General features: G+C 35.4%; 2 protein-coding genes across 2 annotated transcripts; both read right to left on the reverse strand.

Annotated features, from left to right (window-relative positions):
- Nucleotides 1–874: 874 nt before the first annotated feature.
- LOC120337636 (uncharacterized) lies at nt 875–6694 on the reverse strand. The gene is made up of 10 exons (XM_039405495.2): nt 6373–6694; nt 6130–6255; nt 5792–5974; nt 5047–5226; nt 3643–3759; nt 3131–3253; nt 2934–3047; nt 2507–2623; nt 2112–2252; nt 875–1585 (listed from the first exon to the last, which is right to left on the reverse strand). The coding sequence occupies exons 1-10, from the start codon at nt 6446–6448 to the stop codon at nt 1416–1418; spliced, it is 1347 nt and encodes a 448-aa protein (XP_039261429.2). The 5' UTR covers nt 6449–6694; the 3' UTR covers nt 875–1415.
- Nucleotides 6695–15114: 8420 nt separating this feature from the next.
- On the reverse strand, nt 15115–17575 carry LOC120337702 (uncharacterized). The gene is made up of 4 exons (XM_039405578.2): nt 17395–17575; nt 17148–17273; nt 16813–16992; nt 15115–16402 (listed from the first exon to the last, which is right to left on the reverse strand). The coding sequence occupies exons 1-4, from the start codon at nt 17468–17470 to the stop codon at nt 16365–16367; spliced, it is 420 nt and encodes a 139-aa protein (XP_039261512.2). The 5' UTR covers nt 17471–17575; the 3' UTR covers nt 15115–16364.
- Nucleotides 17576–18217: the final 642 nt, after the last annotated feature.

The raw sequence follows: 18217 nt of genomic DNA on the forward strand, positions 1-18217 counted from the left end.
ACTTGGCGTACGCAGCCTAACTAACTATACGTAAAACGAAGTCGTTGAAACGTCGTGGCACTCGTAACACGTCGTCGGCGTACGTCATCCATGATCCGCAATACCGTTAGAGTTCATGATCATTTCGCGAGAGACTTAACCAAATTTAGTTAAAATAACTGCATGATGCAGAAAGTGATATATGCGGGATTCGCGTCAGCCTACAAAGCATAACTGAAAATAAGAAATATTCTTCTGTGGAGTCCATGAAATTCGTCACCACCTATATTTTCAAAACGATATTTTTGATAAAGTAAGCCTAAAACTTATTAGTGGGGAAGACAGTTTCAAAGTCTGTTCATAAGATTTTACGTATAAAACATACAGAACAACAACGTATACGCTTAATTTTCAAATTCGCTGGAATTTAGTTCTAATATTTTATTTTACACCGTAGGAGTGTTTTATATATATTCATTCTGGTATAAATTTCGTATAGCGCAGCCAATTTTTCAAACAAAAGTTCTCTCTCTAAAAGCGAATCCCAGGCTAACCAAGATGTGTCTTCACTGAAGTTGGAGTCTTTGTTTTTAATTTCCCGAAGTCGGGTTCGGAGACAATAATGTGAACTCCCGGGAGTCAAGAGTCGGTGTCGAAATAGCAGACTTTTATTGGTCACAAAAAAGTCAAAATCTACAGTCAACCCAACAAGTACAAAGTTTACTAAGGTTCCCGAAGGGCCCTAAAAGACGGCTTACATGCGCGGATATTTTTCTTATCAAGTTTTGTTTATCTCGGAGATTGGGTGTTTAATCGAAGTCGATTTCAAGATTTCCACAGACTCCACAGCCTCGATGGACGCAGCACTGGTCGCTCATAGATAGGTAGGATAGTATGCTGAATCGTTAAGTTTGGTTAAAAACACACGATTATTAGAGACACCACACAACACTACTGTAATTCATTTAACCAGCTTATGTAATACCTTTTTGCATTCTAATATTGTGTTATTTTTATTTTGGTGCCAGGTCCACGAATACATCTAAAAATAATGCAGAAAGTTTGCCATTTACATTTGCAAGCAATATTATTTTTCAGCAATTACAGAACAGTGATGGGAGAATTGCTAGATGATTTCGAAGAGGCAAAAAAAAGGAAAAGGCTATTAACCACTGCACTGACTAATTGTACCCAGTCCCTTACACCATCTGTGAATATGTCTTCATGTGTGCACAATATTTCATTCAAACGCCAATAAATGAATAAAAACATTTTCTGATTCAAGATACATGGCACTACCTCATAAAATACATGCAGCAAACTCAGTATGATAGTTTTAGTTAGCGCAGCAAAGCATTGATTATAGATAATTAAAATCTTTTATTTTTTCTTTAAAAATATGATCAAGTTGGCAGCATTATTCAATTTCCTTTTGATTACTCTCCAACCCAACAGCAATTGAAACCTTCTTTTTGCGATCCCCTTTCGTCCAAGCAATGTACCCAGCTTGGAGCTGTGACAGTAAAACCACGATCTCTATTCTCATAACACTTTTTGTCAACGCAAACTGTGGGCACTCTGGATAAGCCTTCTTCGCCACAAACCTCTAGGTAATAAAAGAAAAAAATATAAAAATAATACGATATAAAAAATAACGATTTGTCAACGATGATCATTCACAAATACTATTACGCCAAATACTATCCTATCACAAAATACTATTACAATTACGTAGTTCAAAGTTGAGTGGCTATCAAAGTTCCGGCAGTGCATGAATTCGATGTTCGAGTATACAATTTAAAGCCGGCACACATTTAGCGACGAAAACTCAATTGATAATGTATTTCGAAGAACCAGTTTTTTACGGTTTTTTGAGGCTTTCTCCACCTTTAAATACATAGATCTAAAACAAATAACTGGCTAACTATTCCAAACCGACATGGACTAATAATCGAACGATAGGTCATGGCTGGCAATTTGATCGAACTGTCTTATCGACTTTCTCTACCCGAGATAAATATAAAAATCTTATCCAAGCACTTAAAAATTATTTCTGAACCAACACCAACGTAGAGAATTTGTACATTCTAAGCTTTCTGGTCCGTCAACAACTTTAAAAAATATTCACCAACCTCCTCCATTGCATTTCATGTGAATGCAAATTCTACATTCACGAAGTTTCTTCTCCTCACAGCAAGTGTCCTCACAGTCGTTACACATTCCTACTATGCTCTCTTCTTCCCCGTACAATTCACCAGGATCACATTTAGCGACTGGGTAAAAACATAAAAGTTTTGTGAAATAAAATTAATTACAACAAGCAGTCGTAGGCTACTGCTTTCTCAAGAGCTAAAAAGAATCCCAATTCAAAAGGAGAAAACGAAAGGAACTTAACAAGTACTTCTCATTTGAAGCAAAAAGAAAATTTCTCTCAAATTTTTACGATGTTCAGTGAACTAGAGAGAGAGAGAGGGGGGGGGTGAGAGTGAGAGAGACATTTTCTGAAATAATTAGGTATCAAATTTACCTTCGCAATGAGTTCCGTTTCCTTTATAACCTTCGTCACAAAAGCAAGAAATACCTCCTTTCCCACTTGCTCCACAAGTCGCATGTTCATGACAATTATTCTCAAAACATGGATCAACTATGATAAAACAGAGTTTTACCGTTTGTTTTGTGATATTTTATGCAATATTTCCTTTTTATTATTTGCTAATTCAGTGTGTTTGTCAAGAATTTCGCCACCATACGATTCCATGAATTGAAACGGATTAACGGACGGACTACATGCCGTGGTGTGCAACATAAACACGTCTTATGATTTTTTTATCTTATCTGGATTACTTGAAAATTATATTCTTACTATCATAGTCTGAAGAATTATATCATAGATGGATAAATAGGATATATATAGTCCTAACTAAATCTTAAATCAATATTTTCATTTAGCATACCTTCACACATAGTTCCATTGCCTTTGTAACCTTCATTGCAAGAACATACACTCGCTCCATCAACCACTGAGCAAGATGCATTTTTGTGGCAATCGTTGTTAGCACATGGATCAACTGAGAAAGTTAATCAAAAATTTGTACAAATCCTTGTTCATTCTCAGTCATCAATGTTATTTTTTAAACACCATGGAACTTACCAATGCATGAAGATTCATCACGAACGTAACCTTCCTTACATTCACAATCATAATCTCCTGTGTTGTCACCACGATCAACGCAAACTTCTTCAGAAGTACAGGTGTGTTTGTAACAGGGAATTCCTGCAAGAAAATGCGGTGAATTGTAAATATTATTCATTATGAGTTATGACTCATAAACCTCTATTTGTATCATCCTATTAGCCGTTGGTATATATATATATATTGATTTAAACTGCATGTAAAACATGAATCCCTGGTCATTACAAATATTTCAATCTTGTTATAAATCTGTTAGAATTTACAAGTTACAAAAGAAGTTTGATTTAGAGTCCTTAAGCGTGGAAGCAGAAAAGAGTCATTTAAAGATAATTTTGGTAAAGATAAAGTCGAGTTAAGGAACTTGTTCAAATTTAGTACTATAAAAATGGATGCGAAAAGATTTCACACTTCCATGTGAGCCCAACTATCAGAGATGTTTAATAGCAATTATGTTTGTTTTATCTACTCACTGGTACAAATAGATCCACTCCCACTAAATCCTTCATTACAACTGCACACTGCTCGAGATCTTGTGTTTTTGCATGTTGCATCTGGAGAACAAGACGAAGTTCTCGAACATCTATCCTCTTAAAATTAAACAAAATATATATATTTTAGCAAGCAATAAAGTTTATTAGTGTTCTTACTAAATCACCAAGCACGAAATTCAAGTGAGACGCATCCAAAGCTCACACCTGGGAAAACACATAATGAATTGGTGTAATTCAATTCAATGTTATATGCATGTGAATTTATTGACTTTCGGATCTATCGTAGATCCCAAACTAGAAAAACAACTTCATAGTCAAGTGGCGGTTATGGTGCGCGAGTGTAAGCACGTAATGAAAAAGAGAGATGCTAACCTCGATTGGTTTATGCGAGAAATGAACACAGCTGACATGATAAACATCTTTTTAATACTTTGGTCGAAACAATGTGATTATGGATGTTTATTGAAACACTGTACTTGTCACGAACATCGTAATCCGATTATTTTAAAGTCGTTCAACAATCAATTAGATACAAAAAACGTTGTCCGCTGTATATGAAATAGCTGTCGTTTTCAGCGCTTGAGAATTATATTCTGGTGCACTGCATATTAATGTAACTTTTTTTGATTGTTTGCACAATTGCTATCATAAGACCTCTAATCTGCCGAATTCATTTTATTATATGAAGCTTGCTTTTTCGTTCAACAAAAAATCGACGAGCGTGACAACGCCAATAATGTTAGCATAAGTTGCAAACTTTTATTTCCACCTATGACCATCCCTAACTTAGATAAGAATAACAAGTGTTAACCTATATCTCGTTAAACTGCGAAAAACTATTGAGAAATGAAGTTTCAAAGGTTTTTTACACCTATTTCCCTATTCCTCGATTTAAAACTCAGTATTAGCATAACTGAATCATGTTGAAACAAATTTGTTATTAGATATAAATAATAAAATTGACATATATTGCAATTCGATACTTTTCAAATATTGCATGACGGTACCGTTTGCGACGGCATGTATTGATATATTATGTTCTCATTAAGAAAAAGTCTACAAAAACAGATATTTGCGAATAATAAGTCGTTTACTTCTGAACAAGATACAACCAAAACAATAAAATTTCTCGTATTTTTTTTTCATCTGTGTCAGATTGATCATTACTTCCCATATAAAAAATATGATACTATCATGTTATTGTACAATCACTAATTTTCTGATCCTGTTTACCTACGGTTACGTTATCCCTCTAGCAGCTAGCTCATCCTAAACATAATTTAGTTCAGATGAACAATAGCAAAGAAAGAATATCAGACAATTGGCAGGATATTACCAAAAATAATTTTGCGTACAAATAAAAAAAATAACAAGTAAACTCACCAATGCAAGAAGGTATCCTTCCATTCCATCGATATATTCCACATGTAATCTTGCTTACTCCATCTAGTATATAACCCCTTTCACATGTAATTGTAACCGATTCACCTACTCTGTATTGCTTTTTCTGAATTTCATAATTGCCGTCAGATATTGTTGGTGGTCTGCACACGAATCTTACATCTGAACATCAAGGGTAAATTTTATGTGAGATCATGTTCTGTTTCTTCATTTTTTCGTATATATATTTATTAATATATAAATCACAGTTGATCGGTACTGTTACAGCATTAGTAATCACAAGAAATATGCATGTATATTCATATGAATACCATCAATTATTATACATATATATATCTAAAATTTCCCCATTTTTGGTCATGTTTCTTTATTTTGCTATTTTGGTATGCAGTGAACCGTTTAATATTCCTTACTTCATACAGATATGTGGTAAAAACTTTAAACATTGATTTCTTTTTCTGTATCTTACAACGATATAGATAAAACCGGGCAGCAAGAATGATACAATTACACAATTTGTTATAAAAATTACTAACATATCCCAACATGCAATCTGTTTTGGAAAAGTTAAACTTTATTCCTGTTTTTGAATATATATTCTTTATCAAATTAAAGATATATATGTCATTCTTCAAACTTCTGTTGTGCTACAGTGTGTCCATACTCACGACTATCAAATAAAGATTGTTTCCATTAGACCCTAATCAGTTCTAATACCTGTACTTACATTTACATGTAGGATGACCAGGAGTCCACCTATTGTTTCCTAAGCAAGTTCTTGTATCCGATCCAGAAATTTCGTAGTGATAATCGCATTCGTATTTGATAGATTGTCCCTTCGTATAGGTATAGCTATCAATTCCAACCAAAGAAACCCCGCGAACCTTCTTTGGTGTTTGGCATGAGTTATCTGAAGAAACCAGATTGGAGTGTTTTAAAATATAAAAAATGCCAATCGAAAATATTTTTTCAAAAAATCTGTTTCAAAAACATAATATTCCACCGTAGTAGCCTGATTGTCCTACTTTTACAAATACACTGATTAACAACGACTCGTATGCTCACCGCATTGCTGTTCCTTATCAAAACAGCAGGGTAATTTCCGTCCGCATGTTGCATGACAGTAACAGCCAACTGGATGCATGTAATCCAGAAGTGTTGGCATCGATTTGCACAGACCAAAGCATGAGCCTATATTTTGTATAAAAGTTTTAAATTAACACAATGATACAATCATACTATGTAAAATGCAATTCTTCTCAATTAATCCTGTAGCATAGATTAAACTTTATAAACGATCACACTTACCTGCAGATGTTGGAGTTATGAACATCACGACAGTTACTATTATGGTGGAAAACGCAATGTTGAAAAGCGCATTCATTGTTGCCGTATTCTTCAAAACAATAATTCAATCAAAAGCCATGTTTTTGATGCCCATTTATATTTTTTGCTCTAGTTTGGGAATTTTCGAATTGCTTCCGGCAACAGACATATCTTTGGTTGTCGATCGTTTTCGTACGCGTTGAATAATAAGTTAAATACGTGCACAAGTCAATGATCAACAAAGGAGAATTTGAAGTGGATGTTCAACATTATTATAAAAATTGAAGTATATATTATAAATTCTGAATGCCATAATTTAAAACAGCGGTCTGTAAGCCATCGTAATCCATTGTAAAATTTTTGCGAATTTCAGATGTATCAAAGTCCAATAATGGAGGTATCATGAATCAGATATTTTATACAACCACTTTCGAAAACAATTTATTTTGATGAGTCATTGCTTTTATATTTGTCACGAAACACTAAAAGGGGATTTAAGTTGTGAGATTTCATAAGTGACCTTGCTGACAGTTTTCAATATAATCAGTTGTGAGCTGTATCCGGAACACCGTTCCGGTTGTTAAATATTTTATTGCACTTGCGTTCCTGTTGTTAAAATAAAATTATGTCATTTATTGTTTAGTTTTCTTGATAACTTAGTTATTACCGGTTCGTTTTGTTGCGCCATAATTATTTATATATTGTAGCAGACAAATAATTAGTACAGTTGCCCGACCTTTGACCCCAGAAAAATTCTTCCTATACCTTACCCTTACCTTCTTCCTATGTTAGTCGTTGACCTTACCAATATAGTATTTCTCGTGGTAATTTGAAATATGAATAAGAACAAGTTGTTTTACCCAAATAATAACATTTGTATCGACTTGCTAAATATACTTATCATTTTACACAGACATATTTCAGATAATTGTGTCATATTTTAATGTTTTTCGACTTTGTCTTAGAACAGACACAAATTTCTGTGAGCGTTGTAAATATAATACATTTGCTCGAATTAAGTGCGTTGTTGTTGATATGATTTTTCCAGCTCATTACTGAATATATATATAAATAATATATCAGACCTTTATTCCAATTATTCGACTGGGTAGATTCGAAGCGGCAACCAAATGAATGTTGTATAATTGCTGATAGCCATATTTGTAGGACCAACACAATATTTATTGTCATTATGTTTAAAAATTACCGATAAAATAAAGTGTATACATTACATTAGATTATTATTTTTCCTTTTTGAGCAAAGATCACTGACTATTAAATTCTGGAAAAGCTGATATTTGTGTGATAATTAGTTGATATGTTTAGAACCAAAATTTTGATGCAAATTCTTTGAATTTAATTTGCTCAATTATTTTTTTGTTGTATTTCTATGAATAAAATGTACCGTATAATCGTGTATTACTTCAGTTTGTTCATTGTCTTTATCGTTCATTTTGCTCGATGTGATGGTTGACAGATTTTTCGATATCTCTTCGTTGTCGATACTGGCATTGGCGTTAAAAATATCAGAATTTCTGTTGGTAACATACCAGCATAGCTCGCTTATATTTTTGTATGAATATGATTTTTTTTTCAAATCAGCTCGTGGGCCGCATAAAAAGCTTTTGTGGATTACATGCGGCCCACGGATCGTTTGTTGTCTATATACCTGATAGAGCTATACGCAGGGCGGATTTAGACTACGATGGGCTCCTGGAATTGCGGACCTTTTTCAATGAAAGGGTCTAAAAATATATTTCTAGACTTTAAGTCAAAAATATTTAAACACCATCTGCATTAATGAGAAACTTGTGTTTCCTCTTTTACTCAAGTCTTATAATTCTTGTTTGGTATTGTGTAGTTTCGAGCTTAATGCAAAAATGAGAAATTTCTGGTAAAATTGTCTTTATAGTTTGAGTAGGGACAAGTGCGGAATATTCCTGATAGCCATTAATAAACCTGCATTAAAACTGAGAAAATGTGAAGATATAGGAACGAGATGTTGCTTTTATACATATAAAACGCACATATATCACCTAATTCAACGAATTTTGAGGGCATCAATAGTTTATGGGTCTAATAGGGGTATATCAGGACTTGGGGTTAGCATTTACGAATGCCAAATGATTTCCCAATCAAATCGAATACTTTTTCGAATCGAAACTCGAATACTTAAAAGATGTGCAATTGTATGCGATAATCTTTTTGTAATGGATTCTCCAGACACAAAAATTACGGAAAACATAGAATCTATCACCCATAGAAAATCTACATGTTGGAATTATGCAAAAAAAAAATGCAATGAATTATAATGTAAAAACAAGAGAGCTATGCTCAAATATATGGACACGTAGCGCCACCCAATGGCAATCATTTTGATGACGTCATAGCGAGAAAAAAAAGTAATAGCCTTCTGGAGAAAAATTTTATCTTTAACCACTGAAAATTTCCAAGCAATTGGTCCAGTATTCGAAGAGAAAAGCGATTTTTTAATGATAATGACGAAAGAAAATAACAATAACAACAAAATTTTGAAACGATCGTTGTGGCCACTAAACGTGTCCAATAACAGATTTGGTATAATATATGAATAATAAAATTAACATCTACTGCAATACGACACTTCCCAATCATTGCATTGACGGGTTGCTACAGCATGTATTGATATATCATTTCTCATTGAGAAAAAGTCAGATATTTTTTGCAAATATTAAGTCGTTTACTTCTGAACAAGATAGAACCAAGTCAATAAAATTTCTCGTATTTTTTTATCCGTGTCTGATTTATCCTTACTCTCCATATAAAAAATATGGTACTATCATGTTATTGTACAATAACTAATTTTCTGATCATGTTTACCTAAGTCATCGCCCCATCCTCTAGCACATTGGTTCTTAAACTGGGGTCCGCGATCGCTCAGGGGTCTGCGAAGCGATTTTAGGGGGACCGCGAGACAACCTTAACCTAGGCTTACCATACGTCCCGCTTTAGGCGGGACAGTCCCGCTTTTTAGCGTCTTGTCCCGCCGTCCCGACAAGTCAGTCAAAAGTCCCGCTTTGGCGTTCAGCCATCCAGTATAAAACACGAACATGTTCTCGGTACTATTGTTGCTGTGTAGCGCAACGCTAGCCAACTTCCAACAAAGATGAATGCGTTATTTTGTTTGTTTCGTTGTTTCCCGCTAACATTGTTAGCGAACGTATCACATGTAAAATCAATTGTAATTGGTCCTGTTCGGACGTTCACGTGAATGTAACATTGATCAACGTCTTTTTGAAGGTGTTATCTACAGAAAAGCATGCTTGAGCGAATAGGTAAATTCTCAATGCTTGAAAACGGAAGACTATTTCATTATTCTTTATTCCTTTTGCTGTACATAAAAATCTAAATTCGGATCATTCGTATCGTTAGCGTCTATTCCTTTCTTTTTTCGAACTGAACCGGATATTTAGACAGGAAGTATGCGCATGAATTCTCGATGACAATATGGTAAATGAGGACAGCAAGGATGGCTTTAAATGTGGGTATATGTAGTAAAATCGGAAACTGTAAAGTTACGGGAGACGTCCCGCTATTTAGTCAAAAAAATATGATAACCCCACCTTAACCTCGCACTTTGATTTGAAGTAAAATTTTGATGTCATGCTTTTACAGTGCTTATCCAAAGCACGACACGCTCTACCGAAGGCATTGTTACGTAACCAACGTTCTTGAACGTGGCAAGTACCGTAAATCAGAGCGTATACTGTAGTTGTTTATGGAAGGCGTGTGCATGCATCTGATTGTAAATTTTCTCGGGATAATTTGAAATAAAAAATATAAAAAATAAATTTAGATATAACGATTCGTTGGTGAAACTCGGTTTTGCTGTGATGAATTCTGGAGGAAAAGAAAGACCACAGTGGGACCGTCCTATCACGATGTCGCTGAGATGGCACTAAACATGCTCATTCCATTTGCAACAACTTACGAATGTGCAGTAGTTTTTCCTACGTTACTCGTTATTATAACAAAATGTTGAAACAGGATGGACGTGTGACACAATATGAGAGTTGCATTATCCAAAACAGAACCCAAGATAGATGACTAGTAGAGCCAAGAAGAGGCACCCATCTCATTAAACTATTTTAATGCGTTGCAATTTGCTTCCATTTTTTTTAGTGGACCGCGAGTCACCAGAAAAATTTCAAGGAGACCGTTATGCAAAATTTTTAAAAAAGTTTGAGAACCACTGCTCTAGCAGCTAGCTCATCCTACACATAATTGAGATGAACATCATCAATGCAGAAATATCAAACAATTAGCAGGATATTACCAAAAATAATTCTGCGTACAAATAATTAAATAATAAGTAAACGTATTAATGCAAGAAGGTGTCCTTTCATTCCATCGATATATGCCACATGTAGGGGAGATGCGGGTGACTTGAGCCACGAGGAGACTTGTTCCACCCCCAAAATTAGCAACATGCATTAGTAATAGAATGCTCGCGCGCCCTCTGTTGGTAGGTTGTGTCATTACTTTATATTTGGCTCACTGTGAGAAGCAGACGTTCTGTAGCTCTGGTGGAAAACAGTTAATGAAAAAGCCGGAATCGCAGCAAAAAGTGAATTTCATGGTCTCAGGTAATATGTTTACTATTAATAATATTACAGGTCGTGGTTTAGTCACATTGAGTCATTGTGTAGTCTATGTTGTGATGCTCTAATGGAGTCTATTGCAACGCACGTCGAGTAGTCATTCGGCAATACCGGAGCTCAAATGGGAAGATGCCCGATCATGGGAGGGTTGATCCAGCGGTCACCAGGAGGGTTGCTCCGTGGCTCAACGCTCCTGCATTGGATATATTTTTCATCACATTTTTTTTTTATCAGACGATGCCGCAAACATACAAAAGAAAATACACCCGTGGAAGTGATCCGGCATTAGTCGAAAGGGCGACAGAAGCGGTAAAAGAGGGATGCAGTATTAGATCGGTAGCGAGAACATTTAATGTAGACCGAATGACACTTAAGCGATACATGGATAAACAAAAACATGACCCGCTTGATATAAGCGGATACAAGAATTGCAAGCTCAAGAATATGATATTCAGTCCTGAAATGGAAGCTGAACTAGCTAGTCACATCAAAACACTGGCAGCAAACTACCATGGCCTATCCAAAGATAAATGCCGATGTTTGGCGTATGAGTTTGCAGAAAGAAACGGTGTTGATGTGCCAGAAAATTAGAAAACCAACAAAAAAGCTGGTCAAGGGTTTTGGCTTGGATGGAAAGCACGCAATAACCTTGCAATTTGAAGTCCAGAATCTACTTCATTAGCCAGAGCAACGGCGTTTAATCGCCATACAGTGGGTCACTTCTACAAAAACCTTGCCAAAGTAATGGACCAACACAAATTCGAGGCACAAGACGTATATAACATCGACGAAACAGGGTGCCATACGGTGCAAAATCCTGAGAGCATTGTTACGGAAAAGGGGTTGAGCAGATTGGTTCTGTCACATCAGGTGAAAGAGGTGAGCTGGTAACCGTAGCCAATGCAATCAACGCTGCTGGTGGATTTATTCCGCCCTACATTATATTTCCCCGTGTCAATTATCGTAATTACTTCATACGAGGTGCGCCACTGGGATCAGTCGGTGCGGCCACCAGATCAGGTTGGATTAACGAGGAAACGTTTGTCAACTATCTCGATCACTTCATTAAGCATACACGCTGTAAACCAGACAGAAAGGTATTGTAGACAATCACGAGGCCCACGTTTCACAGACAGCTGTTGACAAGGCAAAGGCGAACGGAGTTGTGGTGTTGACCATTCCTCCACACACGTCCCACAAACTCCAGCCTTTAGACAAGACTGTTTATGGACCATACAAAAGAGCCTACGCGCGCGCGATGGATATTTGGATGAGGTCCAATCCGGGTAAGACAGTGTCTATATACGATATAGCTCATTTGGTGAACGAAGCTCACATCTGCGCATTTGTACCGCGTAATATCTTAGCTGGCTTCCACAGCACTGGTATTATGCCTTTCAACAGCGACATATTCTCTGATGAAGACTATGTGCCATCTTCAGTTACAGATCGCAAAAATCCAGTTTGCTCGTCAGTAGACAATGTTGAAAGCGTGTAAGGTTTACAGAGGAATCCCGATACTCCCACGAACCAAAAAGATAACACAATTCAATCAGCATACTGGTTTGACTAGAGCAGTGCAGACTACCAACGCGGAGACTCTTTATATGTTTCCAAGTGATATACTACCTTTATTGAAAGCAGGGCCAAGGAAGGTGAAAGCTTCCAATAGGAAAAAAGGTAGCACGAAAATTTTGACAGACACGCCAGTTAGAGATGAAATAGCAGCGAAATCAGTGGCTAGGATAGAAAAAAAATAGAGCAAAGAACTTCGGTCGGTCTGGATATAGCACTTCTTCGAGCGAAAGTGAATCTAACGAGAATGTATTGTGCGACGATACTGATGACTCAGGGGAGGAAGATCAAAATATTATCGAGGGCGATTTTGTCATAGTCAAGATTAGTGGAAAATCTCGAATTGTTCATTACGTCGCAAGAGTTGATGCTTTCGAAGGAGAAGAGTTTGAAGAAGTGTTTCTCCGCCGGGTTTTAAGCGTAAATGACAGAACTACTTTTATTCTGGATGTCGAAGATGAAGCACTTTGGTCGAAGAAAGACATTGCAAGAAAGTTACCAATCCCTAGCATTATTGGAACTTCTCGTCGCACCCAGTTCACGTTCTCTTGTGACCTCGATGAATGGAATCTTTGATTTTCACATACTCTGTCACACGCTATTTCAATTTATGAATAAACGTTTCTTTTCAATTTCTAGGTGCTACCAAGGTGTAATAAGAAGGCGTCGGTGGTATAATTCGTTTCCATTCTGTATTGACTGACAAGAATAAATACGATTATAGATGCATTGACTCCTATTTAAGATTGGCTAAGTTAAATTTGCCCAGTTGCCTCACGGTTCCGATACAGAAGTATTTGCATCTCACATTTTGAAAGATACTCTCCCGATTGCAACTTAAAAACGCTACTTCCCGTGCCATTCTGCATGTAGCGGCTCAACTCTCATCAATGGTATGCACAACTCTCCTCAACATGCAGGAGACTTGTGACATCTGACATCCCTTTTTAAAACTGGTATAACTCAGAAACAGGGTCAGTTGGATTAAAAGAGACATAACTGTAATATAGCAGAGGTAATGACCTTCGGATGATATGAGCGTCTTCAAATTGCTACGAACGATTGAGGAGATATAACTAAATATATAAAAAATGGCTCATCTCTCCCGCATCTCGCCTAAGTTTACATACTCCATCCAGTAAATAACCATTTCCGCATGTAACTGTCATCGATTCGCCTACTTTGTAATGCTTTTTCAACCTGTAATCGGACAATCTCTAGGACATTTCTCACTTTTTATATAAACATTTTTTACTTTACCTCCCCTTTCCAAAGAAACAAGAGTGACAAGCTGAATCCAAACCAGACACGAGTTGTCGATCGTGCAAGTCATAACACAGCTGGAATTTCACTATGATATGACGTCATATGTTTTCTGTTATTTACGCCAAATACACTATTTATGTATCTTCAGAAACGTTATTTCGGTCTCTTTATGTTAGTTCATTCGAGGGAGTGATAACTGGCTTTGTTTCGTGGGCAAAATAAAAATTTGGTAAAAAATATTTAGAGCAAATTTTTTTTTATTCTTCATCACTATATATACAAAGATGTTATAGCAACGATTTGTTTACTTTTCTGAAATGCGTTTTATCTGCCCTTTCAAACAAATCTTCAGTGATCAGTGATATTTTGAATCGAAATAAGATGGGATATTATAGTGTCTTCAAAAGATGCAGAGACTGTCGGCTCTCCGTTTTTTTTTTTCTAAAACTGTGACGTCATAAACGTATTCTCAGCTTTCAATGTGTCTTGAATGACTGAATGAACCAGTTGGTCGTTACAATATCTCCTTCGTTGAGATTATACACTTGAAAGCAATAATTGCTATGTGGAATGGTCAATATAGGGTTCTATACATAGTGTTTCGCCAACCACCACAATTTATAACATCAACAATCTTTTCCTATTTCTGTGACGTATTCTCTCGTTCAGATGAAGCAATATTCTATTATTACTAGACCATACATTCGGAAGGCGTAAAATAATCATTACCAAGAAGTTACGATCAGCGATCAGGCATGCCCAGCCAGGACAATTTTTGCGGATGATGGGTCAAGCGTCGAGACGGGCCATTTTGGCTTGCATTGGGACCTTAGAAAGGGGCCTAGAGGCATGTAATTAATAATCTAGAGTCAAATCATGACCCACGTGACACAGGTGGGGGGGGGGGGAGCAAAATATAGGTGGGCCGATTCAATTGGGTTCGTAATTGCCGTCACGTATTCTTGGTGGTCTGCACACGAAAGTTACATCTGAACGTCAAGGGTAAATCTTATGCCAGATCATGTTCTGTTTTTATCAAATTAGACATATGTCATTCTTCAAACTTCTGTTGTGCTACATTGCGGCCATATTCACGATTATCAAATATTATCCATTAAACCCTTATAGCCTTAATAATATATTTCAGACTAATTTGTTTGTTGGAGGATATTTCCTCTGCTGTCAGGGGACGACGAATATCACTATAGCGCCTGCAACGATTCCCAGCCTGTCAGACACACTAAACGAGGCTATGTCTTTATTATCAGCTGACGATACAGTACAACTAGACAATCGCAATACAATAGAATGATCCAGTCGGATCCGAAAGAATAAAAATCAGTGACATTGAGTAACTTATATACTAATTACCAATAGATGAAAATCTACTAATCAAGTATGGAACATAGATAGATTATGATGGTTATGACGGTTTATAATTTTAAGAAATCTGACTTGACTGGATTTACGACGATTCATATTAATAATTTTGAAAATAACAGTAAAATCTTACTAAAATAACAAGATTACCTCGCGGCTATGTATATGGAATATAAAAAACAAAAAACTATATGCAATGCTAAAAATAATCGTTACGATTGAACAAGATTATATGTGGTACAATTAAAAATATGGGACTTGAAAATAGAAGGAAGAGGGAGAGTTAGGTAGAATTAAGAAAACAATAGGCGTATTCTTATTTTGAAATTTTCTATTGACAGCTGAAACAATTTTTCAATCTAACATACTTCATAACACTCAATAACTTTTATGTTCGCTTGTTCCCTTGTGAGCTTTAAAAAAAGAGAGCGCTTTGCTTTGTATTTGATTAAATATATTCGTATCTAACGATTAATTCGTATTTAACGAATATATTTGCGAGCACAAAGTGTGATTCGTCCGAATCATCTTCCTAAAAGTGTATTAGTGGTCTGAAATCTATTCGTTTGAGGTTTGTAATATGCGTCAATTTTAATTATCATTGAATTCCGTAAAATTCATTTAAAGTTTAACACTTATTTTCGTTGCACAACCCAATAAACATTAAAAGTCTTATTTTCAATGATTTCATAATAATCGGAAGTCTAATTTTTTGAACGCTATAGAATATAGAGAAAGATTTACCTCAAAGAATAGAAGGAGATTGTCCCAGAAAAACAAAACCTGTACACAAATGTAAAATAAAACAACCTGATAATTAATAACGTCCCTTACTAAACATTTGTCGATAATTTCTCTTTTCCGTTTATCGCAATCAGCAATAACGCGCGATTTTTATTACATCACAGTTCGTCGCTTTTAAATAGTTTATTGTCATCCATCGTTAATACTATTAATTGTCAGTTTGTTTTATTTTCACCTCGGAATACATTATATATATAGTATTCGGTAAATAGTTCATTTGGTCAGTTCTTAGTTTCGTCCAATATTCATAGTTTGATCGTTTCCTAATCATCATCGTTGTTCTGTTGTAATTGAAGTACTTTATTGCAGTTACATCTTTCTCTGTCGTCGATTAGCAGCATAATCAACTAGGAAAAAATTAACAAAAAATTTTAGCTATAGGCCCCCACGACTAAATTAGGAAAAATCGTGATTTTAACTTAACTTTTGTTTTGGTTTTTGCAAAGTTGTTGTTAGAATAAAAATCAGGTATATTGAGTAACTTATATACTAATTACCAATAGATGAAAGTGTACTAATCAAGTATGGAACATAGATAAATTATTTTAAAACTGGTTTGTCGTTAAGAAATGGCTTGGGACTACTTAAATCAATTATGTCTAGTAATAAAGCAGGTTATGACAGTTTTTAGTTTTAAGAAATCTGACTTGACTGGTTTTACGACGATTCAAGTTATTAATTAAAAAATAACAGTGAAATCTTACTAAAATAACAAGATTATCCCTATACCTTAATCAGTGCTGATACCTGTACTTACATTTACATGTAGGAGCACGAGTCCAAATGTTGTTTCCTAAACAAGTTCTTGTATCCGATCCAGAAATTTTGTAGTGATAATCGCATTCGTATTTGATAGATTGTCCCTTCGTATAGGATAGGCTATCAATTCCAACCACAGAAGCCCGGCGAACTTTCTTTGGTTTTAGGCATGAGTTATCTGTAAAAGAAACCAAATTGGAGTGTTTTAAAATATAAAAAAGACCTTATATATTTTTTCAAAAAAATCTGTTTCCGAAACATGATATTTCATCGTAGTAGCCTAATTGTTCTACTTTTACAAATACACTGATAAACAACGACTCGCATACTCACCACAATCTTTTATTTTATCAGAACAGCAGGGTAAAGCCCCTCCGCATGTTATATGGCAGTAACAGCCAACTGGATGCATGTAATCCATAAGTGTTGGCATCGACATGCACAGACCAAAGCATGAGCCTATATTATGTATAAAAGTTTTAATTAACACAATGATGCACTCATAGCCTACTATGTTAAATGCAATTCTTCTCAATTAATCATGTAGCATAAATTAAACTTTAAATACGATCACTCTTACCTGCGGATGTTGGAGTTATGAACATCACGGCAGTTACTATCATGGTGCAAAACGCAATTTTTAAAAGCGCATTCATTGTGGTCGTATTTTTTCAAAACAGTACTTCAATCAAGAGCAATGTTTTTGATGCCCATTTATACTTTTTGCTCTAGTTTGTATATTTCCAAATTGCTTCCGCAACAGATATATCTTGGGTTGTCGATCGTTTTCGTACGTGTCGAATAATTTGTTGAATACGTGCATAAACCAATGATCTCCATCGAAACCCATTGTAAAATAGAATTTCATATTTATCAAAGTCCAATAATCGAGATATCATGAATCAGATATTTCATACAACACACTTTCGAAAACAATTTATTTTGATGAGTCTACAATATTCGTCACGAAACACTGAAAGGTAATTTAAGTTGTGAGATTTCTAAAGTGATCTTGCTGACAGTTTTCAATATAATAAGTGGTGAGCTGTATCCGGAACGCCATTCCGGTTGTTAAATATTTTATTGCACTTGCGTTCCTGTTGTTAAAATAATAGCTATTAAATGTACGTTCTGTTACGTCATTATTATTTTACATCGCATCAGACAAATAACTATAAACTAGTACAGCCGTAATGTGGAATGGATGTTTCCCGGCCTTTGACCCCAGGAAAATTCTCCCCATACCTCACCATTATAATATTTCTCCTGGGTAGTTTGAATATCAATAAGAACATTGCAAGTTATTTTTAACTTGAAAATAACATTTTTAATGAATTGCTATAAATATACTTGTCATTTTATACAGACATATTTCAGATAGTTTCTTGTAGCTCTTCAGCTCT

Source organism: Styela clava, chromosome 10, assembly GCF_964204865.1.
Source record: "Styela clava chromosome 10, kaStyClav1.hap1.2, whole genome shotgun sequence".
In the NCBI taxonomy this organism is placed as follows: domain Eukaryota; kingdom Metazoa; phylum Chordata; class Ascidiacea; order Stolidobranchia; family Styelidae; genus Styela; species Styela clava.